General features: G+C 40.5%; 1 protein-coding gene across 2 annotated transcripts in view; it reads right to left on the minus strand.

Annotated features, from left to right (window-relative positions):
• Positions 1-25,612, minus strand: part of LOC149164644 (B3 domain-containing protein Os07g0679700-like) — a 353,274-nt gene that overhangs the window by 304,108 nt on the left and 23,554 nt on the right. Inside the window, exons 2-3 of one of the 2 annotated variants that reach the window (XM_089432139.1) lie at positions 14,870-14,951; positions 14,555-14,659 (exon numbers count right to left, since the gene is read on the minus strand). The exons of the other annotated variant lie outside the window; for it this stretch is intronic. Of the exons in view, the coding sequence (XP_089288265.1) occupies positions 14,555-14,659; positions 14,870-14,951 (187 nt within the window). The remainder of the gene's footprint in view (positions 1-14,554; positions 14,660-14,869; positions 14,952-25,612) is intronic. 2 annotated transcript variants of the gene reach the window in all.

A 25,612-nucleotide genomic window follows, 5' to 3' on the forward strand; every position in this document is an offset into this window, starting at 1 on the left:
AATGGTTGGATATACTCTGTTACATGTAAGTATATATTTTTTAATGTTATTCTTGTTTACTTTTGTCATATACGTCGGACTTTGATTTTCGTTGTTCTAGGGCTAATTCTTGCATGCATTTACTGCTTAAAATTGTGTAATTTGTCTCTATTATAGCTTCTCTCAAGGTATGGGCCATGTAATATGAACGAAATCTCCTAGGGGTAATTCTATTAAAGAATTTGACCTTGATAGGCCATTCCTTTTCCACATCAAATTATAAAAGTTGCAAGGTTGTTTCTTCTTGACTTAGAAGGCTAGCGAAGTGACCTTGAGGCCTCCTTAACTGGGAACCAAGAAATCCAAGTCATATTCATCATAGACTCCATTCTCCCAAAGTTTAAGGCACTCTGATCTACCAAGGGTGGTCACTAAAAATCATATTCTTTCACCTCCTTCCAGGTCTAGCCAATTTGGGGTACCTAGGGCATCAATTTCCCGAAAAGCTAGCCATCCAAAAAGTTTGATCTCTGAGGGTCTCCTGCGTTACCCTTTCATCAAGCTCTCCTCCAATTTTGAAGCCATTCCAACAATGGAATTGGGAGAAAAGCCAAGCCCTAGCTCTTGGATCAAACCTTGCCATGCCATCCCTAAGGCTAGTACCTAATAGGGTCAAAACAACATCTTCAAGTGAAAATTCTTTGTTTGATCCTTTCCCCACCTTGTCTAGGGTAAGAATATCATTGTTTGCTACATTCTTTCCTCATACCCCAGATTGGGTCCACTTGGCCCCGTGTGGTCCCGCTCTTTTGAAAGACTATTTTTCAAGAACCATCCAGGATACCAATTCTAACAAGGATTTTAGGGATTGGGGAACTCCTTCACAAGTCTTATCTCATAAACCTAACCCTCAAATCCTCTCTTCCTTTCCCTAGAATACATAGTACCATCCTTAGAAAGCAAGCAAACTCCATCCTTCAAACTCTTTTGGGAAAGGGTTTATTTGGGTCACTCATATCCATTGACTTATCCTTCATTGGTAACTCCATACATACTGGGTCTCCTCCTATCGGTGAAAGTCTGTAAATATAAGGGAGCCTTAGCTGAGGTGATAGTGGGTTGTCTCCATTTGTTGCTCTTGTTGATTTGGGGTAGCATCGGATGTGCTCTAGCCATGAAAATTAATGGAGAGGCTAAAGCACATGAGATCTCCAAGACCCAGAAACCATTTTGGAAAATTCCATCCGGATAAGGAGTTATTAAAATAATTAATATTTTTTAATGAGTTCCTAAGTCTAAACTTAGGAAAATAAAAATATTAATGGGTATTAATAGAGATAAGGATGAGAAGCTTCTAACACATAAGGATCAAGACTATTTTAATCTTAGCCGTTGATTAGGCACTTAATCTCGTTCGTTGATTCGTCAACAGGAAAAGTATAAGAGGGGGCTTGACGGTTAGTTGGAGAGAGACTAAGGAAGACCAGACAGTGCGATTTCTGGAGCGGGGCTTGCTGAGAAATTCGAACTAGAAGACTGGATTGGAGCAAGAGGTAGTGAGTACGAAGCGGAGAGGCAAGGACGGTGCCAGAGGATCGGCGCAGAGATCAGAGAGGCAGAAGCAGAGCCACTCAGGAAGACACAAAGGCAGCAGGACTGCGCAGTCACTGGAGGGCCTACGTGGGTGACGCAAAGAGGCCCAGTGCTGACGCAGAGAAGCAAAGGGTCTGGGAGCTGCGCAAAGGCTAGTTGGTCTGACACTGAGCCTAGGGGAGGTGCCGAGAATTTATCTTTGTCGACTGAGCCAGTTTAGCACTTGGTGTACTCAAAAAAGTTGCTTAATAATAAAAATCCTCCTCTGTTGCAACGGTTTTCCCGCATTGGATTTTTCCGAGGACAATTGTCCAAAAATATCGGTGTTGAAGAGTTTTGATTCTTGTGCATGTATTTGTTTCTGTATTATGGTGTGATATCTGCAGTAGAATTTATTTTAATATTTACTGAAGGGATTTCGTAAATAACTTATTGGAAAATAAGTAGGTAAAATAAATCAATTGCTGCAATAACAGAATTTTCACATGGTATCAGAGCAAGAAATCAGAGACAGGAAGGGAAAATCTATTATGGGTCGAGATCTAATGGAGAGGCATCTACGTCAAAAGACTCGTGCAGATTTTCAGAAAATTGCACAAGAGATAGTAATTTCAATTTCTCTATGCTGCCTTCCAGATTGGAAGAAGAAGTTGCTTGTGTGACAAGCTCTGCATCATCAGAGGTATGGTATATAGACAGTAGAGCCTCCTGGTATATGACAGGAATCCGGAAATGTTTCTTAGATTATTGTTAAACACACATGGACAGCAAGAGAGATATGAAAGATAAAACATGCAATACATTTTTTTATTAACATGAGATATACATTTATAGTACAATACGTGACTCTTGGGTTTCAGATCCCAAGGTCTCTTGGACTGCTTTGGTCTATTCGGCTTCCACACTAACCCATTTAGGATTAGGTGTCCAACATTCCCCCCCTTAATCAGAAGGGTTATGTATGAGTCCAAGAAGAGAGCTGTAATACAAAATGTGCAAAAAATGCATGGCAGCACTAGGCTGAATGTGCTCTATGAAATGTTGGTATAAAGGGCAATGGTTTAAGGATGACCACAAACACTGGAACGCTTAGTGCAGTTCCTGGAACTCTTCCAAAACTGGCAAGAAATTGAAGTTTTCTGCTAGAGGAAGTGATCCTATTGTTTTAAAGAGGGAAACCTTCAACCATAAAAGGGAGGTCTCACCCCGCATAAAAGGTAAAACTTCAACCTGAAAAGGGAAATCTCAACCTGTGATGGTTTAAGGATGACCAACAACTCTGGAATGCTTAATGAAATTCCTGGAACTCTTCCAAAGCTGGCAAGAAGCTGGTGTCTTCTGCTAGAGGAAGTGTTCTCAATTTTGTTCCTGGAATTCTTCCAAAACTGGCAAGAAGCTGAAGTCTTCTGCTAGAGGAAGTGTCCCAGATTGCCAACTGAAGGCATGTTCACGGGCATCTTTGTCTCTGGCTACAACTCTGAAACTGGTGTGGCAGGTTGTGGCTCAGGCTCGCTTGATGTGACTTTGAAGCTTGTAGATGACCATCATTTTCCCCCCTGTCAGATACAAGGTGAGATGATGGAGAAAACTCAACTGCAAGACTGTTCAATACTCTGGAACAAGTTCTGACATGTGTTTGGAATATCTTCTTGGTTGTTGATGCCCATTGCCAAGAAGCGATCCATCCAAGATGAATCTTTGTTCTTGCAAGACGTTTGTTTCTGAAGCATCTGTGTGAAGAATGGCTGGTTTTATGACAGTGCTTACATGGGTGAAGATCAAAACAGTGATCTTTCAGATGGCCAACTCGATCACAGTGTTGGCATTTCTCAATCTGTTGTTGTTGTTGTTGCTGTGGAAGAGGGGCAGAATCTGGAACAGCTGGAGGTGAACTGTCATGAGGAGCAAGTGAACTGTTATGAATGAATCCAACACTCTGAAACTGAATGGGCTTGGCATAGTCTGGAATATGAAAGGACAAGTCCTTGTCATATCCAAGACCAGTTTTGTGCTTGTTGTGGACAAGCTGTTCCCAAGGTCTGATGATGGGCTTGGGAAGTGCAGACTGAGTTTCTGCATCTGCATATACAACTGCTGCTTTATTTGAATGAACTGTAACATTATTAACATGCTGCTGATGGGTGGTTGTCTCAATGTTCTGAACAAAAACAGGTTCAGAATGGTGTCTATTTTGATGTAGCTCTTCTTGTTGTAGCTGTGATTCAAGCTGCAAAAAATCAATCTTTTCTTGTGCATTTTGTAGACATGTCTGAATTTCTGAGAGAAAATCCTTACTGATTTTCACTGTATTATCCATAGTAGAGAGTATTAGATTGTCCACTAACTCTAATATTGCACCAATTGGAGCCATTTTTAACCTCAAAAAATAGTAAAACAATGAGGAAAAGATGGACACCAATTGCTCTTTTATATAAACTTATGGCAACAACTTCAAATCAATCAGCTTGCAATAGATTCAACAAAGAATGGTGATATCCGGAAAACAGACTCCTCATTCAAAAATGAATTTTCTTCAATTCATGTGAGAATTTAACTTCCAACAAAGCTATAAGCAATTTAGGTCTCAAAAAGATATTTTCCTGTACCAGCCTTGAATCCAAGGGAACTTGTCCTGGCAACAACTTCAATCTAGTTCAATAACAATCTCTGATATGAACAACTTTTTAAGAATATACACCAATTCGATCTACAAAGAATAGTCTTGGCTTGAAACAATTTCCACTGAACTCTTAAATAATGCCAAATTGCTGCAACTTTAAAGAATATAAACAGTCCCCATGACTGATCAAATAAAGATACAAGCAATGTTTTCTAAATGGCCAACAATGAATATTTACTGCATCAAAATTAGCTTAAGTAGGTTTGTATCAAACCTTGTCTCTGCCCATCACCAACGCACCTTTGAGTGCTTTCGACCCTCTAAATTCTCAATGTACCAAGGGATGCACGTGCTCAGGTTTTCAAGTCTAGATTATGGAGTCGACAATAGGGTTTGAACCTTGCCTGAGTGCTATTGTTGGTCCTCCAGATATTTTATGCTTCTTAAATTAGCGAATTCACCAGTAAAAATGTAGAGTAATGGCATTAGAGTAGGAATAAGGAACTATGATGTAACCTTCCTCAGTGAACGGAGACCAAATCAACATATATGCTTTCAATTCGGGCTTGAGTCTAATCGGTATTCTTGCCAAATAACCAACGCTCCATCAACTTCCAGCAAAAGAACATTCCACTATGATGTTACCATACCTTTTAATGGGATTCTGTCCAACACATATACTACCAGGACACACATAAGCCATGTACTGCAATCAATGGATTTTAACATTTTGATCCCATGACTTAATTAATGCACATAGAATTCACACCACTGAGGTCGAAATAGGAAGAACGGAGCAACGATGTTGATTGTAATTGCACCGAACCAAATAAGTTATTACATGTTGATCAAATGAGCCTTTGATGTTGTTCCAGACCTTGAGTCAACAATTCTAAGAGTGCACGTTCACAAAATCCACACTGCAATTCAATCGCTTCACCTTCTGAAACCACGACGGCCGAGTGATTGACCGCTCATCTTCCGATCGGGCAAGACTTCAGGGCGAGACTCCACACGTATATCGGTATTTGCGTTGTACGCTGGTCCTTATCTTATTCAACGAAACAGAAACATGCTCCATAGATTGATACGCCTCTACACACTGATACGCCTCCACACGCTAAGATGTTGATATACATACGCCCACCTCTGCACCAACTCATAGTGACAACTACACTCTAATCACCATGGATAAATTAAGGAATGCAAATGGTAGCTTGCCTACATCAAAGATACATTTTAACATGCAGAGAGTGATGCAGAACAATGCAGCTATCTTCCGTACTCAAGAAACATTGGAGGAAGGAAGTACCCTAATCGATGAAACCTGGGAAGAGATTATTAAATACATCCAAGTTTTGAAAAATCATGGAGTCATAGCAGGATCATCAATGAGGCATTCTCACAGTAAGATCATTGGCCTTCCCATTGTCCCAACTAATGTAGAATGCAGGCTTAATAATGCAAGGGAGTACTTTACCAAGACAGGAAAATACAACCTCTATGAGTGTTTGAGCAGGGAGATACATTCCAGGTGCTGATTTATAGAAGAATCCACACATTTCATTGCATTTGTTCCTTATGTAGATTCACTTCCCTTTGAGACATGGATCGCTCCCAAGGAACATTCTTCTCATTACCAAGAGATAAAAGACGGACAAGAAATGGATCTAGCATATATATTGAAGCATATTCTGCGGAAGTTGGATCACTAATTGGCAAATCCACCATAAAATTACATGATTCACTCCTCACCTCTTAGAGAGACATACAAGCGGTCATACCGTCACTGGTTCATATTCCTCAACTAACTCGAATTGGCGGGTTTGAAATTGCAAGTGGCTGTTACATTAATCCAATCTTTACTGAAAATGTTGCTACATTTCTACGAGAAGTGAATTTGGAAAATTAGTGAGCCAATAGTTCTTCCATTCACGCAGCATCTCCATGCTCGCCGCACCACAACCAACATTCACATAGGCCACCATCCCATGCACCTTTGTTCGACTATTCTAACAACACCAGGCAATAAGCTTTTCCACCTTGAGGTTTATCTACACAAATCAAAAACTTTATCGCACAAATCTACAATGGCTAGGACGCACTATATATATAACAGTGGTATATGAGAGCCTTGCAACACAAACGGTAACGACAACGCAGTATGAGTGGTATCGAGTATTACAATAGACTGGAGCTGCAGAGCATGATAGTCGAGGGGCCGAGTGGTATTAATTAACATCAAGCCAATGGTGGTATGGGAAATCACACCACTGGAGCAAAGCCGAAAACGCATGTAATAAAACTATTATTGCATGGTAGAGAGGAGCAGTGATTCGATGAACTGATACCACAAAGAATAATGGCAGAAGCGTTTTTGCATTTTTGCATGGGAGAATATATAAAACGCATAGCTGACAAGCGCAGAGATACCGTGTCAGGCCCAGAGCGCAGGTACAAGGACAGTGCAAACGTTTCAAATCAAGTCAGGATGACAGCGCAACAGAAGAGCAAGGCGCAGGTTTTATAAATGGTATATGGCAGACAGACATGTTAGAACAGCTTGGACAGCGCTGGCAGTGTCAGGGAGAGGAACGTTTCATACGTTCAAGTGAATATGGCAGACAAGGCACAGGTCTGTATAAAGGAATATGGCAGAAATACACTGCACAGAAAGGCCATAAACAAATGGCTCAAATTAATTATACAGGGCAGGAATACGCCTGCTCTGATACCATGTTAAACACACATGGACAGCAAGAGAGATATGAAAGATAAAACATGCAATACATTTTTTTATTAACATGAGATATACATTTATAGTACAATACGTGACTCTTGGGTTTCAGATCCCAAGGTCTCTTGGACTGCTTTGGTCTATTCGGCTTCCACACTAACCCATTTAGGATTAGGTGTCCAACAATTATCAGGAGGAAAGGATGAATTTTCATATCACCATGGGGAATAAGGCAAAGTGTAATCCAATAGGGAAGGGTACCGTAGTTTTTCAAACAGAAACGAGGGAGCGGTTTCATGCTACCAATGTGCTGCATGTTCCAGGACTAGGGATGAACTTACTTCCCGTATCACAGCTTCAAGGCAAGGGCTATGACGTTTTCTTCATTAAGGAGAAAGTATACGTCAAACACTTGAGTTGGAAAAAGAAAGTGCAGATCGGAATCAAAAGTAATAGGTTGTAGAGGTTACAGCTAGAATCACCAATGGCACTGATAGGCAGTAATGGAGACAATGATTTTAATGAACTATGGCACAGAAGAATGGGACATTTGCACCATGGGGCTCTGAGAATTCTCAGGAAAACCATAATAGGAGTTCCAGATCTTAGTACAGAACGAGATGATGTATGCAAAGGATGTGCTCCGGGCAAGTATGCCAAAGCAGCATTTCCTAAAAGTAAAAACAGGGCCAAGAGTGTACTAGGATTGATACACTCAGATATTTGCGAACCAATGTCCACTAAAGCTCTTAGTGGTGCCAAATACTTCGTCACCTTCATTGATGACCACTCCAAGAAAACTTGGATTTATTTTTTGAAAACCAAGGATGAGGTTTTCTGTCGATTCAAAGAGTTCAAGGCTCTGGTGGAGAATCCGACAGGGAAGAAAATAAAAGTTTTACACTCAAACAATGGTGGAGAATATGTCGATAAGGACTTCACTAATTTTTGCACTAGGGAGGCATCAGAAGAGAGTGTGCATCTCCTTACAATCCGTAGCAAAATGGAATAGCAGAAAGGAAGAATAGGACTATCGTGGAAGCAACTAGGGCCATGATGTATGATCAGGATATGCCAAAATTCCTGTGGGCAGAAGCATGCAACACGGCAATCTATGTCTAGAATAGAACTCCTCATAGGGCATTGGGCAAGATTACTCCAGAGAAAGTCTTCACCAGGAAGACACCTGAAATCAGCCATTTCAGGATATTTGGGAGTTTAGCATATTGTCGTATACCCAAGGAGAAAAGGAAGAAGTTAGATCAAATTGCAGAGAAAGGATATCTAGTGGGATATAGCAAGAACGCTAAGGCATATAGAGTCTATCTTCCAGGGAGCAGGAAGGGCCTTCAGAAAATCTCGAGAAATGCCTTCCGAGGAGCAGTCAAAAGATGAGTCGTTGGTCAAACCACTTCAACTAGCGGAAGCCAAGAATTCTTCCTCAGAACAGGAAGAATCACAGGAAGAGGAGGAGCTAACAGATGCACCTATTACCAGAGGAAGAACAAGCCGGGAACTTTGACAGATTCTGCGGGATGCAGAAGATTTCATCGGTGCACCGAGAAACAATAAAAGGGAGTGAAAGCAGCCAGATAGATGTCAGGCATTGATAGCTCAAGATGGGGAGCCTTCCAGTTTTCAGGAGGCCGCTCAACATCAAGTTTGGATGGATACGATGGTAGAGGAATACAACTCTATAATGGTGAACGATGTCTGGGAAGTAGTGCCTAGGTCTCAAGACAGATCAGTGGTAGGTTCGAGATGGATCTACAAAATTAAATACACTGCAGACGGTAGTGTGGAAAAATACAAAACTAGGTTTGTGGCTAAGGAGTATGCTTAGAAGGAAGGAATTGATAGACCTTCGCCCCAGTAGCCAAGTATACATCTATTAGAACTGTGATATCTCTTGCAGCTCAGATGGGATGGTAGATTCATCAGATGGATGTCAAAACAGCATTCTTGAATGGGGTAATAGAAGAGGAAGTATACATTGAACAGCCAGAAGGCTTTGAGACACATGAGAAGAAGTCTCATGTATGCAGATTGAAGAAATCCTTGAATGGGAACAGGCACCTAGAGCGTGGTATGGTCGAATTGATGGCTACTTGCAAAAGATGGGGTTCGTCAAGAGTGATGTTGATCCCAATCTCTACTATCTAGTCGTAGAAGGTGAACCTCTAATACTAGTATTATATGTGGATGATCTCTTTTTGACAGGTTTATCGAGCACTGCAAGAAGAATCTAGCCACAGAGTTTGACATGAAGGATTTGGGACAGATGCATTATTTCCTAAGGTTGGAAGTTTGGCAGCGGAAGGATAAAATCTTGGACAAGGGAGATATGCTACAGAGATCCTAAAGAGATTCAGGATGCAAGACTATAGGCCGATGGCTACTCCAATGATCACCAACTGGAAGAAAATTGATGAGTCAGAAGACAAAGATGTTGATCCCACCTTATACAGGCGGCTCATAGGGTCCCTGATGTATCTAGTCAATACTAGGCCAAACATTTGTTAAGCTGTCAACACCCTCAATCAGTTCATGGTGGAACCAAAGAGGGCTCATTGGGCAGCAGCCAAACATGTTCTCAGATATTTATAGGGAACAGTCGATTATGGACTCTTGTACACCAGAAGTAAGGATCTCAGATTGAGTGGGTTTACTGATGCAAATTGGGCTGGAAGTTCAATGGATCGGAAAAGTACCTTTGGGTATTGTTTCAACCTTGGATCGGGGAAGACCTCCTGGTGCGGTAGGAAACAAAAATCCGTAGCTCTAAGCTCAGCTAAAGCAGAATATATGGCCACTAGCACAGCTTTGTGCGAAGCCATATGGCTTAGAAAACTACTTGTAAACCTACTTAGAAGAAGGATGCAATCGACCATGATCATGTGTGATAATCAGAGTTTCATCAAGCTCTCTGAGAATCCAATATTTCATGATCGGACAAAGCACATTGATATTCAGTGTCACTTTGTTAGAGACCGTGCCCAACAAGGAGCTGTGCACTTGAGTTATACTCCTATAGGAGAACAGGTGGTAGACATCCTTACCAAGGCCCTTGGAAGAACAAAGTTTGCTTATTTCAAGGAGAAGATGGGGATTATAAAGAATCCATTTCAGTAGTCAAAATGGGTATGTGTCAGATGTTGCAGTGCAGATGCAGTGTTGGGAGAAAGGACCAGTAGCAGCGCGGATGCAGAGGGAGTTGCAGCGCAGATGCAGTGTTGGGAGGAAGGACGAGCAGCAACACGGATGCGAAGGGAGCTACAATAAAGATGTAGCAGTGGCAGTGGTAGAGCCATGGGCAGCAGTACAAGATGTAGCAGTGCAGAGGATGTTGGGCAGGAAGGCCTAGCATCATCACAAGTACCGATGTCGTATAATCAGGGTGATGCTCAGTGGTGGAGTATTAGTAGAGCACATTTCTCGCTAAGAGGGAGTGTTGATTTGGGGTAGCATCGAATGTGCTCTAGCCATGAAAAATGGTGGAGAGGCTAAAGCACATGAGATCTCCAAGACCCAAAAATCGTTTTGGAAAATTCTATCCGAATAAGGAGTTATTACAATAACTAATATTTTTTAATGAGTTCCTAAGTCTAAACTTAGTAAAATAAAAATATTAATGGATATTAATAATGATAAGGATGAAAAGCTTCTAAAAGATAAGGATCAAGTCTATTTTAATCTTAGCCATTGATTAGAGACTTAATCTCGGTCGTTGATTCATCAACAGGAAAACTATAAGAGGGGGCTTGAGGGTCAGTTGAAGACAGACTGAGGGAGACTAGTCAGTTTGATTTCTGGAGTGGGGCTTGCTGAGAAATTCGAACTAGAAGACTGGATTGCAACAAGACGTAGCGAGTACGAAGCAAAGAGACAGGGACAGTGTTGGAGGATTAGCGCAGAGATCAGAGAGGCAGACGCAGAGCCACTCAGGAAGACGCGAGGCAGCAAGACTGCGCAGTCACTGGAGGGCCTGTGTGGGTGACGCAGAGAGGCCCAATGCTGACGCAAAGGGTCTGGGAGCTACGCAGAGGCTAGCTGATCTGACGCTGAGCCTAGGGGAGGTGTCGGAGAATTTATCTTTGTCGGGTGAGCCAGTTTGGCACACAGTGTACTTAGAAAAGGTGCTTAATAATAAAAATCCTCCTCTGTTGCACTGGTTTTCCCGCATTGGGTTTTCCTGGGGACAATTGTCCAAAAATATATGTGTTGGTGTGTTTTGATTCTTGTGCATGTATTTGTTTCTGTGTTATGGTGTGATATCTGCAGTAGAATTTATTTTAATATTTAATGAAGGGATTTCATAAATAACTTATTGGAAAATAAGTAGGTAAAATAAATCAGTTGTTGTAGTAACATAATTTTCACAGCTCTTGGCTTAGCATTTGCCCTTAAGGGATCCCCTTTAGGTCCCCTGCTAGTTTGAGCGGTAATAGTGCCCATATTCATGACAGCCATAGTATTGGATCTTTTACATATCCTTCTTGTTCTTTTCTGAGGACCAAACCTTCCAAACTTTCCTTTCCTCTTAGCCATGGCAGCAAATGCTTAAACTTGCTCGTTTGATCCTACATCACTTTTTGCCTTTAACCTGGCTTCTTCAATCTTACACAATGACCAAAGTTCACTGAATCAGGTAGCTTCCTTCTTTCTATGGATGCTTGACGTAAAGTTGCCCCATTCTTCTGGTAGTGCATTGAGCACTATGGTGGTCATTTCGTTATCAGACATTATTTCTCCCAATTCTTATAATTGGTCTATTATTTCTAATACCCTCATAAAGTATGAGTCTATTCCATCTCCCTTTGAGATCATTTTGTATAGCTCATTTCTCAAAGATATCACTTCTCCAGCAATACTTACGTAGAACAATTCTACTAGTTTATCATATATTTCTTTTGATGTCTCCAATTTTTCAACATATGGTATGAGGGGATCCTTGATGGATTCTATAAGGATCCTTTGAATCCTAATTTCTCCCTTCATATACTTGGCTAGCGCTTCAGCCTCTTCTTTTGGAGGTTTAGTGATTGAGCCCTTAACATGTTCAACAACTTCATTTTCTGAGGATCAAATTTGTCCTCTTCTTCCATGCAAGAATGTTTGATGACCCAACCAATTTGTTGCTTTCATTGCAAAATGAAGTCATTTTGATGGCAGATTCAGTCATAAATATAAAGGTACTTACTTGTCAAGTGAAGATACTTCTTGATGACAATATCATCAATCTGATACCTTCTTGATTTTGATGATGATGTTGATAATAGAAGATGTCTTCCCTCAAAAGTGATCCTTCAAATAGAGGGAGATCACCTTGATTCCTTGAAGATGATGAGAATGCCTTTTCTTGCTTCCCTTGGATGGATAGACTTCAAGATGCTTCAATGAGTAGTTCTTTAAGTGGAGGTAGGGTCCTGTAGATCTTTTCTTTAAGACCGCTTCAAGTGTATAAACCTTCTTTGGATGAGCTAGGTTTTTGAGGTCTTCTTTCTTTGAGGTGTTATGATCCTTGAGATGAATGGTCCTTATTGATGATTGATGCGCTTGATGATATTCTAGTGCTTCGACCCTTGAGTGTCCTTCTTTAAGTTGCCTTTCCTTGTCTCGTCACCTTATCTCTGATACCATGTTGAGAAATTTATGGCAGCTAAGTTAGGTGATTTCTCTTACTTTGATAATTTCTTCTGAAGTCCTTTTATTTATCATGATTAGATTCTTCTTTGCCTTTATTATTATTATGTTTTTTCATCAAATAGTTACCAAACCATAAAGAACAAAGAGACAATAGGACACAAGATGTAGGCGATCAGCTAGGGCCAAAACCTCTCCACCTGAGAGGAAAACCCACAAGAATTCTTCTTCTTATAGAATCTTCAATTGATGAATTCCAAGACCTATGACCCTTGACCAAGACCCTCCAAGACCAAGTCCTTTGACGAGCTTTCCTTCTCAGCAACTCCTGCAATTTCGACCTCCAGCAAATTTTCCTTGCAACTTCGACCTATCCAGCAGATTCTTCTGCAACTTCAACCTGTCCAACAGATTCTTCTAAAATTTCAACCCTGTCCAGCAGATTCTTCTACAACTTCGACCTGCCTAGTAAATTCTTCAACTTTGACCTACCCAGTAAAATCTTCTGCAAAAACCCTAGCTTTGCACATATGGAAAATAATGATAGATTCTTCCTCCTTTCCTCTTCACTTGAGTGGATTCTCTCTCCTAGAGAACTGAGTTGTCCTTAATGATGCCCTAACTCAACTTTTGCAACTCGTCCTCTTTTGCTGCAATATGTGCCCTAATCCTTTCGCACGTGTGGAGAGAAGTAGCCCAAAACAAATCAGAAATCTTGTCCCTTCCTTCAATCTTTGTCCTTCTTTTCTTCGCACCTTTCTCTCTCTTGTGATCGAACTTGTGTGAGTGAAGTGAGTGTCCAAAGTGAGGTCGAAGTCTCTCTTATATATAGGCCTTCTACTAGGTCGAAATTGCACCCTTTAGGCCGACTTGTCCACTTGAGTAGGCCGACTTGATCTTTGCAACATGATGAGGTCTTGGAGGGTCTTTTGACTCAAATAAATTTTTCTTTACAATATGTAACATGCCCAAATGGGTCTTTCATACATGACAATGACTCTCTTGACTTGTAGACTCAATGACAAGCCCTAGAAACTCTCAATGGGAGCTTGACCTAGAAAAAAATTTCCCTTGAGCATGAAACCCATGTCTCAAGAATAAAAATAATAAATTTATTTTTCTCTTTTCATTAAATACATAAAATCATGATTACATATGTCATTATGAAGATCGATCCTAGTTACATATTTCAACAGTCTTCACATTGATGTCTTGAAATCCATCTCCTATCACATTTGCAATAATCGTTTCCATTCTTTATTAATTTTATCCATTGTCCTTTGGAATCTTCTGTTGACTTCTCAGTTGTTCCATTCAATACTTATGAGGATTTATTATTTTGTATTAATTTGTCAACTTTAAACCCTAGTTCTTTTTGCCACTTCTCAATCCTATCCATAATTTGTGTGGCACAAATAACTTCATCTTCATAACAATGAACATCTAGTTGTAGTTTTTTCTGCTAGCCATCCTGAAGGTTCTTCTTTGCAGGACCCATGTTTTCAATTTACTTTATATATGATTTCAATTTACTTTAGAAAAAGGAGGCTGTGACCTTAAGCTCATGACCGTGTAATTATATGCATTGACTGACCACAAGGAAAATGGGTGTGTACCCTTTGATGATTTATTATTATTATTTTCTATATTTTTAATGTTACAATGATTATTACAGATCCCTTAGAGCTTCAAAAAGCAAGAGGAAAAAAAAGCAATATAAAAATATCCCAGGTTTCCAAAATTCAACTGAGCAATAGATGATAGCACAGGTTTCCAGAATTCAACTGAGCAATAGATGATAGCACAATTGTTGACAAGATGGATAAAATATGTCATAGATTTCTCAGCCAACTATTGCAAGCCCATTCTTTTACTTAGAACTTCATATACAATTCTAAGCCCTTAAACACAAGGGAACTGGTAGGAATCCAAGAAACCACACAAATTTACAAATTGTCTGAATTAAATGTAAAAGAGCTTACTGAAGTATGACTGTCACTCTTCCTGGAACAGTTGATACATTCAATACCTCCAGCATCAAGATGTGTAAATGAATAGACAGAAGCAATGCATCCACAATGGACAGGCTGCAGGATGGAAATCACCAATTAAATCTCATTATGAAAACACATTTCATGCTTCCAACAATATTAAAAAAAATTATATATATATATAATGACTTCATATAACTATCACGATGGAAATCAACATCTACAATATCTATCCTCCATAAATATCCAGACAATGAAAAAAATATATCTGAGATATGTGTTCAGTCAATGCACACATATCCTCACCTTTTGACATGTAATGCATATCCTCCAGCCAGCATCATCTGAGTGAAATGTTTCACAGAATCTCATTTGCTCATACACAAACCTGCAATCAACATATAAAGAGAACATCTAATATATGTTGGGCAATTTATAAGCCAGCGAACATAATTCATTGTGCCATTGACAGGTACAAGGTGTTCTCCAATTTATCTTTCAGTTGAATCCAATATAAGAACATGTTGATACTAGATAGTACTTGTTTAATTCTGGCATATATGAATAATATGATAATAATAAAAATGCTTACTATTTCATGACAAAATCCTTGAATTACTAGATAAATGGAAAAGGAAATAATCTATGAGTAATTAATTAGTCTATCAGCTCGTGGTCTAGTGGTTCCTACAAAGCATTGCCATGCAAAGGATCCAGGGTCAACCCCCAGAGGTTGTGAGACCTAGAACAATATGTGTTTTTGCAAGTCTGATCCCTCCCCACATTGAATTGGGTCTGAATCATGAAATAATGTGGAGATGAAAGTCATAGCTCCCTGTCGATCAGAAAAAATGTTTACCTTAACCGAAACAAGTCCATATGAATAACTATGGTTTGCTCAAAGAAACTGTTAATTTTTAGGGCTAGATTGTTCTCTACTGTAGATAAATGCATTTTTAAACTTTTTCAACATTTTCATATTACATTTACCATATAACATCACATCATCATTAGCAACTATGTAGAGAGAACAATAGCATCAACAATGCAGCGGAATAGTAAGGAATAATAGGAGAAAAACATACACAATAAAGACCCCAGGATTTAGGTCAGTGACCAGGGGGAAACCCAACCAGATTCTTCTTTTTAGATATTCATCAAATGTTCAGCTGAGATACAAAATACAATAAGTATGAGACGAGTCTTTCATAATCAGTTACATCAGCAGACATGTATATTAGAGAGGCAAGCACAGGCCTCCATATCACGACGTCATAAGCTTATAGTGTACATCATTGTCACTATTATATAGGATCTTCCATCATTGTCATATCATCATCAAAGAGGCACTGTTACACATCACTGTCATAGAGGCATTGTCACAACTGTCACATCACTGTCATAAGGCTCTGTCACAAATTCACTATCACAACTATCATTGCGTACTATCATAGATTCACTGTCACAATCGTCACACATCACTATCATAGAGGCACAGTCACATATTACTGTCATTGGGGCACTGTCACATATCACTATCACTGATACACTGTCACATATCAATGTCATTGATGCACCGTCACATAACACTATCATTGATACACTGTGTCACATATTACTACTACAGATGTGTTGTCATATAAATCATTGGCATATATCAAAGTCATTGTCTTACATTCTTTTTTGAATCGTATTTTTGTTTTTGTTCTTCGACTCAAAAAAGATGGCCCATAAAAAGAAATTCCTCTCGGCCCTTTAAAAAAAAAACTGTTCATATGATTCCAGCCACACTGGCTCTGGCGATCTGACACAAACCCAGCACATGTAATTCCAAGATCGATTCAGTGTAGGTGCTCCGCTACAGTATACAATGTTAGAGTTTGCAAACCCAGCACCCGTTATTTAATTCCAATTAATTAATTACTGAACAAATACACAGTTAAGTTCCTAACCAAATATATTTAACGGAAGCAAAAGTTACTCCATCTGAATCACACACAAACAGATTTTTGCCCAATCAACAATTCATTAATAAATTAATCACAGAAATTACTTGGGCTCCCATCTTGGGATAATGGCCCAACTGAGAAAATACAAATTACAAAACTAATCATCAGCCTCTCTGCACTCTCTTGGACCCAGCACATGCTCACTAAGAAGTCTCTATCAGTCTTGTGTTGTTGTTGTGTCTTCACTCCTCACTTTAGGCTCAATTTACAACTTTCCTAAGCTAAGATTAACAACCAAAATTAGCTCATCAAGTTAACTGAAGACAAGTGACTTTACTTTAGTTAACTATCCTATCTTTAGATTTGTCTACTTTAACTCAAGTACAAGTCATAAATTTAGCTTGCTTTGCATGCATGTCACATGCAACACATTCGCATGCATGCAACTCACTTGCACACTTTGCATGTCGCATGCAAGCTCCTAAAGATGCAAATCAAGGTCCTAATGTGATTGTGAGATTGGTGTATTGTTTTTTAACTTTCGTTGTTTATTTTATTTACATGTTAAAATCCCAGTTCTGCTTTTATTCAATAGATCTACATAATAAACATTTACTGCAATGAAATCTGCTAGGTAATAAATTGCCAAGTTTTTAAGGTTATAAAAATTAGCAATCCCTAATGCTAGGGACTCCAACATCTCCTATGACATTCCGTAAAATTTGGGGGGTGTCTCCACACATCCCCTATCCACATTTCCCCACTATTGTGTCCCCACATTTCAAAAACTTCATGAAACATTGTCATAACATAATTTAATTGTGGAAGTGGATGTTTCAATCCTTACAAAATGGATTATTGGTGGGGACTTTAGCATGGTGGAATAGGACAATGATTGACTAAATGGGTGCACTAGTACTCTTAGGTTTATGGAAAGGTAGGTTTGGACACACTAAACATCATGTAGAAATTTTTAGAGACTGGTGGATGGTACACCTATTCCAATTGGCAATGTGGTCTTCCCAAGGTTCAAGTTCATTTGGAATGGTTCTATGTAAACTTGCATAAGGACACATTTACCAATATAACATCTCAATGAGTATTTCAATACATGATTAATTGTTTCAAACCATTTACCCTTCTACACACGCCATTTCCCTTATTAGAGGGATGTGATTTTTGCATCTGCTTTTCCTTTTAAGCTTAATGTTTCACTTTAGAGTCCAACAAATATATGTGTGCCCTTTCACGAGTATGGAGTTTTGTCACTAAGTCAGTGGGCAACTTGGGATGGATTTTATGGTGGGAATTTGTTGTCCAAATAGCAAGCAAGTTTCTTAGGTTGGGAGCAAATAATTGCACCGAGCCATAAAGATAATGTGTGCCAACTTAATCAAGCCCAAAATAACTGAAATATCCTATTAAGCCTACAAAGAAAACTTGTGATTGGGATTATATTATCAACTTTGAGGCTTTAAAGGAATACAGATCAAAGAGGGCTAAATTTGGGATATTGATCAACTTTGTGGCTTTAAGGAATATCGATCAAAGAGGGTACAAAAGGTCTAAGATAAGGGCGCATATAAATCGACATTAATATGAATGAGACAAGATGAACTCTCACCTTTAGCCTGTGATTAGTGATGATGCTTTCTAAACGGGCAAGTCGTTAGCCTCAAGGTCTATGGGCACCATGTGAAAATTCCTACACTCTAAAGGAACCCCTATTGCAGCGAATCTGAATCTACTTCACCTACTTGATTTTTAAATTACATTCATCAAGTTATTCTTCTGAATACTGAAGCAAATTACTTTTGCAACCTATACTAATTAAATATTTGATTTCATGAAACAGAAAACAAAGCAAAGAACAAGAAAAATAGGACACTTATTTTTGGATACAATAGTCCCCGGAAAACCCAATGCGGGAAAATCGGTGCAACAGTATTAAGGGTTTATTATTATGCAGGAGAAATATTTGAATACAAATCTAGGATGCTCATCTAGCAATCCTTTACAGAGAAAATACTAGCGGAAAATCTAAGTGAGTTTTACCTCACTTCACCGGGCAGAATTCTGGCTGATCCGGCACAAGACTGGCTAATCTCGGCTATTTCTGCGCTAGCTCTGCGTCTACCCTGCGTCACCTTCTCTGCCCTCTACGTCTGCTCTCCCGGATGTTCCAGCAGTTTCGACTATTCCGGCAATTCTGGATTCTTCATGATAGGAAGCTTTCTTGTGTCAGCGCTCCCAGCTACTATGTTGCCTCTGCGTCAGATCTCCCGGTTGTTCCGACAGTTTCGGTTGTTACGGCAGTTCTGGATTTTGCGTGACAGGCAGCTTTTTTGCATCAACTCTCCCGGCTACTGTGTTGCCTCTCTGCAAGCTCTCTCCGCCTCTCTATTAGTATTCTCCGGAAAGTCCTTCCGGATACTCACTACCCCTCTGCTGCAGAATAATCACTTAGTTCGAATTTCTCAACTTCCTAGCCCCAGAAATCGATCTCTAGATCAATTCTCCCTCTTTGTGTGTGTTTTCAAAAGAACCCCAAGAATCCATTTTTATATTTTCCCTGTTGAGTCTTCAACGACCGAGATTAAGTCTCTAATCGGCTAAGATTAAAACATGACTTGATCCGCCTTCTAGATCATTCTCACCCATATTTTGATTAATACCCATTAACATTTTAATTTCCCTAAGTTTAGACATAGGAACTCCATTAAAAATATTAATTATTTTAATAAAATACAATCTAGGTGGAATTTCACCAAACGTTTCTGGGTTCTTTAGAACTCATATGCCTTAGCCTCTCCACCAATTTTCAAGGCTAGAGTACTTTCGATGCTACCAAAAACTAACACTCCCTCTTAGCAAGGAAAGTGCTCTAGCAACAATATCCACCTGCATGCTGCCCTATTTCTGAAGCACCTTCTTTCTGCACTACTGCTGCCACCAACACTGTGCTACTGCTGCTATTGTATTGTTGCCCATGGCACTGCCACTGCCACTGCTGCATCTGTACTACAACTCCCTCTCAAATGTTGCATCTGCTATGCTGCTAGCATTGCCATTGCTAACACTGCATCCATACTGCAACTCAGTCGCTGAGAGAAGCAACTGAAAAACATCCAAAATTAGTTGAACTTAACTATGTTTAGCATAATACAATGAATGTTGGAATCTAACTGTTGTTGATTCTGACCCTGTGAATCTTTTGCGCTGCTACTAACTCCTGCACTGTGCCAACTACACTGCTGCCAACCTTGCTCTGCATTGATCAGTCTCTAGTCCCCAGCTACTGCATCTATCCTCCAAACACTCCACTGCATCATTTGACACTAAGTCCATCTTGCTACTGCTGAATCTTGGGCTCCCATAGCAAGGAATTGATCCAAGAGATGGACTCCTCAAGGATCCTACCCACATGTAGTCCTCCAAACTACAGCTCAATATCGCCCCATCTCCCTCTTGGAGATGCGTGTGCACTCATGGCAAACTCATCCTCGTCAATCTTTGTTGAAGCAACCTTAGGATCATGTTTTTCATCCTCGTCCTTTTTCTTCAAAGGACACTGGGATGCATAGTGGCCCATCTCACCACAACTAAAAGATTTCACCTTCGAAATGTCCTTCTTCCACTTCGGCTTCTGTTGTCCCTTCGATGTCGGAGATGTGTTCTCCTCCTCCTCGTTCGTCTTTGAGCCACTCCCACTACTACCACTGAGGTTGACCTTTACTAGGTCCCTCCTTAACTCCTCCTGTTGAAGAGTCGCCCACATCTCCTCCCATGAAGGTAGTTTTTCCCTGCCCAATATGCTTTGGACGAAAACTTGTCATTCATCCGAGACTCCATTCAGGGCTATCCTCACCATCGCGGTTGGCTGAGGAGTGGACCCCACTGCAGCAAGCTGGTCTCTAGTGTCCTGAAGACGTTGAAGATAGAGGTTCACCCCTTCTCCTTTCTGCATCAAGGTCCGCTGCAACTTCTGCTCTAAATACATCTTCCGTTGTTCGAAAGAGCCTTCATACAGAGACGACAAGGCTTCCCACATCTCTTGGGCTATATCCTTGCCCTGCAAGTGTGAGACCACATGATCTCGAACTCCATCGAGAATGAGCCTCTTTGCCTTCCCTTGCTCGGCCTTGTACTTCTTCTTTTGATTGTTGTCAGCAGGAACAGCTACAACACTTTTGACGTAGGCCTCAAGATCATATTCCTCCAGAACAACTAAGATTTTGGTCTTCCATATGACATAGTTGGAGGCACTGTCCAACCTGTCCTGATCTCTGAGCCCATGCGATGCCATCTCACCCAATTGTCGAACTGACTGCTCTAGTCACTGCCCAGCAAGTGAGAAATTCAAACTTTCTGGCAAAAAGTTCTCTGAGGAGAAAATCCCCTTCTACGTGTCTTTGTTCTTTTCTAGCGGATTTCTGCCCCAACAGAAACTGTGCCTTTCAAGCACTGCGCCAAGGCTCTATGTCACTCCCTCTGCCTCTGCAAACTCACGAACTGGAAATCGTACCTCTTTGTCGTCTCACTCAGAGAGAGATTTCCTCGGATCTACTTCCCGTCAAGGACTGCGCAATCCCTTCAAGGTGATTCGAATTATTGCCAAGTGCAGCTTTCGACCTCACTGTTCAGCACTGAATCTGCTCTTCCTGTTTCAAAATTAATGCTCTGATACCATGTGAAAATTCCTACACTCTGAAGGAACCCCTACCGCAGCAAATCCGAATCTATTTCACCTACTTGAGTTTTAAATTACATTCATCAAGTTATTCTTCTAAATACTGAAGCAAATTACTTATGCAGCCTCCATTAATTAAATATTTGATCTCATGAAACAGAAACAGAACAAGAACAAGATACATAGGACACACTTCTTTTTGGACACAATAGTCCCCGGAAAAACCAATGTGGGAAAACCGGTGCAGCAGTTCTAAGAGTTTATTATTATGCAGGAGAAATATCTGAATACAAATCTAGGATGTTCATCTAGCAATCCTTTACAAAGAAAATACCGACAGAAAATCTGAGTGAGTTTTACCTCACTTCGCCCGGCGGAATTTCCGTTGATCTGGCACAAGAATGGCTAACCCTGGCTATTTATGCACTGGCTCTGCATCTACCCTACCTCACCTTCTCTGCCCTCTGCGTCAACTCTCCCGGCAGTTCCGACAATTCCCGACAGTTTCGGTTGTTCTGACAGTTCTAGATTCTGCGTGACAAGTAGCTTTTCTGTGTCAGCTCTCCCGGCTACTGCGTTGCCTCTATGTCAGCACTTCCGGCTACTGCGTTGCCTCTGTGTCAACTCTCCCGGCTACTGCATTGCCTCTGCGTCAGCTCTACTGGCTGTTCCGACAGTTCCCAGCAGTTCCTGGCAATTTCGGTTGTTCCGACAGTTTTGGATTCTGCGTGACAGGCAGCGTTTCTGCATCAGCTCTCCTGGCTACTGTGTTGCCTCTCTACAAGCTCTCTCCACCTCTCTGTCAGTATTCTCCAGAAAGTGCTTCTTTCGGATTCTCACTGCCCCGCTGTTGCAGAATGATCACTTAGTTCAAATTTTTCAGCTTCCTAGCCCTAAAAATCGAACTCTAGATCAATTCTCCCTCTCTGTGTGTTTTCAAATGAACCCGAAGCCTCCATTTTATACTTTTCCTGTTGAGTCTTCAACAGTCGATATTAAGTCTCTAATCAACGGCTAAGATTAAAACATGACTTGATCTACCTTCTAGATCTTTCTCACCCATATTTTGATTAATACCCATTAATATTTTAATTTCCCTAGGTTTAGACTTAGGAACTCCATTAAAAATATTAATTATTTTAATCAAATACAATACCGGTGGAATTTCACCAAACGGTTTATGGGTTCTTTAGAACTCATGTGCCTTAACCTCTCCACCAATTTTCAACGCTAGAGCACTTCCGATGCTGCCAAAAACTAACACACTGCTACCCACCACCTGTGGGTGACCCCTATCGGAGAAATTTTCTCCTAGATTTGCCTTCAGTTGCCACAACCAACAACCCCTTGCAGCCACCTGATAGCTCGATGTGCTACTATTCTCTACCACCTGAGCTAGCCATTGTGTGCCTTCGCTCATTTGTCATGATTGTATGTTCGAAGATGGGTGTTCCAACCCCGAAGGTATGGTTTTTCATTATGTAATTGGGTGTTTATGCTTGCATTTCTTAGGCACATTTGGGCATGGATTAGTGGGGGGATTTGGCGGAAAGAACGGGCTTTGACTGTACCCTTGTTCCCTTACCTCAACTCGGGGGTTAATCGTGTATCATAGTCCTGTGGGATCTCCTCTATTAGCTATTAGCTTTAGGAGTGGCATTACATGGGAAACTTTGATTTTGGATTGCATGGTCCCGCTTCCCAATACCATATATCTCACTCCCCTACACTCATTATAAGCCCCTTTTCACATTTTCCCATTAGTGTCCACATTTGTCCATTGGATCCACAAAGTGTTAGCCACCCCCTCCCCTTGTCCACACCTTGGGTCAAGCCTAGAACAATGCCCTGGAGGTTGATGCACCTAAAAAGAAAGATAAAATCATAATATGGCCACATACAACAGGAAATGTACCACAAAATGCAAAAGATGGCCAGAACGATAAAATTTAGCGTGTGGAAAAAAGCTAAACATGAGCTCTACCCCCTATCATTATGGCCATCACCTTGGCTCCTAGGGCCCCTATGAGTTCCCCGTGCATCATTAAGGAACCCATGATTGTCCCAATCCCTAGTGGGCGATGAACTACCCCACCTTAAGGGGTAATCACTGCTACATCTTACGCATCATGCTCTCATCCCCTTTGAGCCCCGAGCAATAAAAAGATGAGAAATCAATAAAAGGCAAAAGGCATATGAAGAAGGGTGGAAAAATAAAGGTCGAGGTAACTCGTGTACCACGATTTCTCCCTCCTATATTAATACACGCAAGGTGTGGGCTTCCTTTATCATAGCTATGCTTGTAATATGGCATGTGGCACAGAGCCTTCCCTCTTGCCCCACTCATTATTTCACATGACACCTGCCATTTGATGGATGTACCATGGACCTGTCACTCCCTTAGAGGTTGAAACCAGTGTTATCGAAATCAAACCGGTTCCGGCAAAACCGATCTGAACCTGCCTATTTCAATGAACCACTCGATTCAGGACCGGTTTTGTGCAAAAAAACTTATCCTTTTTTTTAATTAGTTGGCACACTTCTTACTCCCCCCTATGCTAGCCTGATATTCAAGCCTATGGCCCTTAGCCTAATAATCAAGCCTATGGCCCAAGTATTGCTATGCAAATCATGGTAATGTTAAATTCTTAAAGTAAAAGGATGAAAATGAAAATTTAAGGAAAATTCATCCTTTTACTTAAATTTTTAACATTACCATAAAATGACTCAAGGTGTTTGAGAGTGGTTCCGACCTCAATGGATTTCATATGGAGAAAGTAGAATTTTAGATTTCACTCAAAATCCAGTAGACTTAACAGTTTTTCAAGATTTCAGGATTGGGAGGATTGCAACATTTCCATTGGATTTTGTCATGTATGAGGGTATGGAGCTAGTATTTAATAAAGAGCACCAAGCCCTCTATGTACTTTGATGATAGTGGCATTGGTTGTCAAACTCCTCTACCATGACTCTACTAAAAATGTACCCATCACTCAAACAAAATCTTGACATGACATGCTACGTTTTTTCTATCTTATTTTAATGCCTAAATGGTTATATTGATGGCGAAGACCCCAATATAGGCAATGATTTTGATGATATGTAGGCATTTGTTGTAGCACGAATTTTTTTGGATGCTAGAGGCCATCTAGAGCCTATTTGTTGATGTATTTTCGGTTCAGAGATGGATTGCACTCTATGCTATTTTGGTTATGTGCACCCTTACATGCTATGTAAATGAAAAATTTTGCATATTTGTATATAAATGGTTTGGATTCATATGGATGCACATGAATATATATGTTTTTCTTTAAAATATGAATATTTTATGTGTTTTTGGTCAAACAGTTTTTCCCGGTTTTTTACCGGTTCCCGATCCACAATGTTTTTCGGTTCGATCACTGGTTTGGTTCTGATAACATTGGTTGAAACCACCTAATAGGGTCCTTTATTAACCTCTCTTGTCAAGGAAGGTAACACATGTATGTGTATAAAGCCCATTCGGATGGGCATGCCACTATGAAGTGTACACTTCTGCCCCTGATTAGCAAGCTTATTTACTCAATTGCACTAATGATTAATTGTAATGGAAGGTGAAGAGATGCATTGGATTTTATACACGATTGCAAGTGGGTCTTCATCTTGGACTCGACCTCCCTATATGGGATCAAAGCCCTCCAGAGGGTCATAATGGCACTTATAAGGTGAGCATTGGGAGCCATGGGCCTTCCAGAGCATTGATTGCCACGCCATGGACTTCTTCAGCACCACCACATTGCTTATTTGTGCCTTAGTTATACAAAGATGATGATGCACTTGGACCACATTGCCCAGTCAACCACTCATTGCACCCGACAGTTGGCCGCTGATCCAGGGCCCAGAGGAGGTTTTGTCTCACCCGGAGAAATATGAGAGGGCATGTGTCATTTTCTAGCCCTCATTGAGGGAGCATCGACTTGATCTTGAGCCATTTGGAAACCCATTTGGAGCCCACTGAGCCCAACTTGGGGTTTGGAGATGTTTTGCAGGATTTGGAGGGCATCCCCTTCTTATTCATCATTTTTGAGGCCCTTACCCTCATTCTCAGCACTTAAGGCATCAACACTGCCCTCAGAGAGCACTTCGCATTAATTACATGGGCTAAAGGACAAACAAAATAATAATTAAAGTAAATCTATCTTGGTTGGCTTGTAACCAAGGGTTTGTTACCTTGTTTTCGCACTTTAGGGGCTTCACAATTAGAAATTCGAACCTATGACTCTTGTATAAATATGAGACACTCACTCTCATTTGAATTCATCACACTTGGGATTTTCGGCTACCTCATTAGAGAATTTTCGGCTACCTCATTAGAGAATTTTCGGCCTGCAATTTTGTGGACAGATTTGGATGAAGCTAATGCATTTTGAT

This window comes from Pinus tabuliformis, chromosome 5_1 (assembly GCF_031772625.1).
Source record: "Pinus tabuliformis cultivar Carrire ecotype Pingquan chromosome 5_1, CPIR1, whole genome shotgun sequence".
NCBI lineage: Eukaryota > Viridiplantae > Streptophyta > Pinopsida > Pinales > Pinaceae > Pinus > Pinus tabuliformis.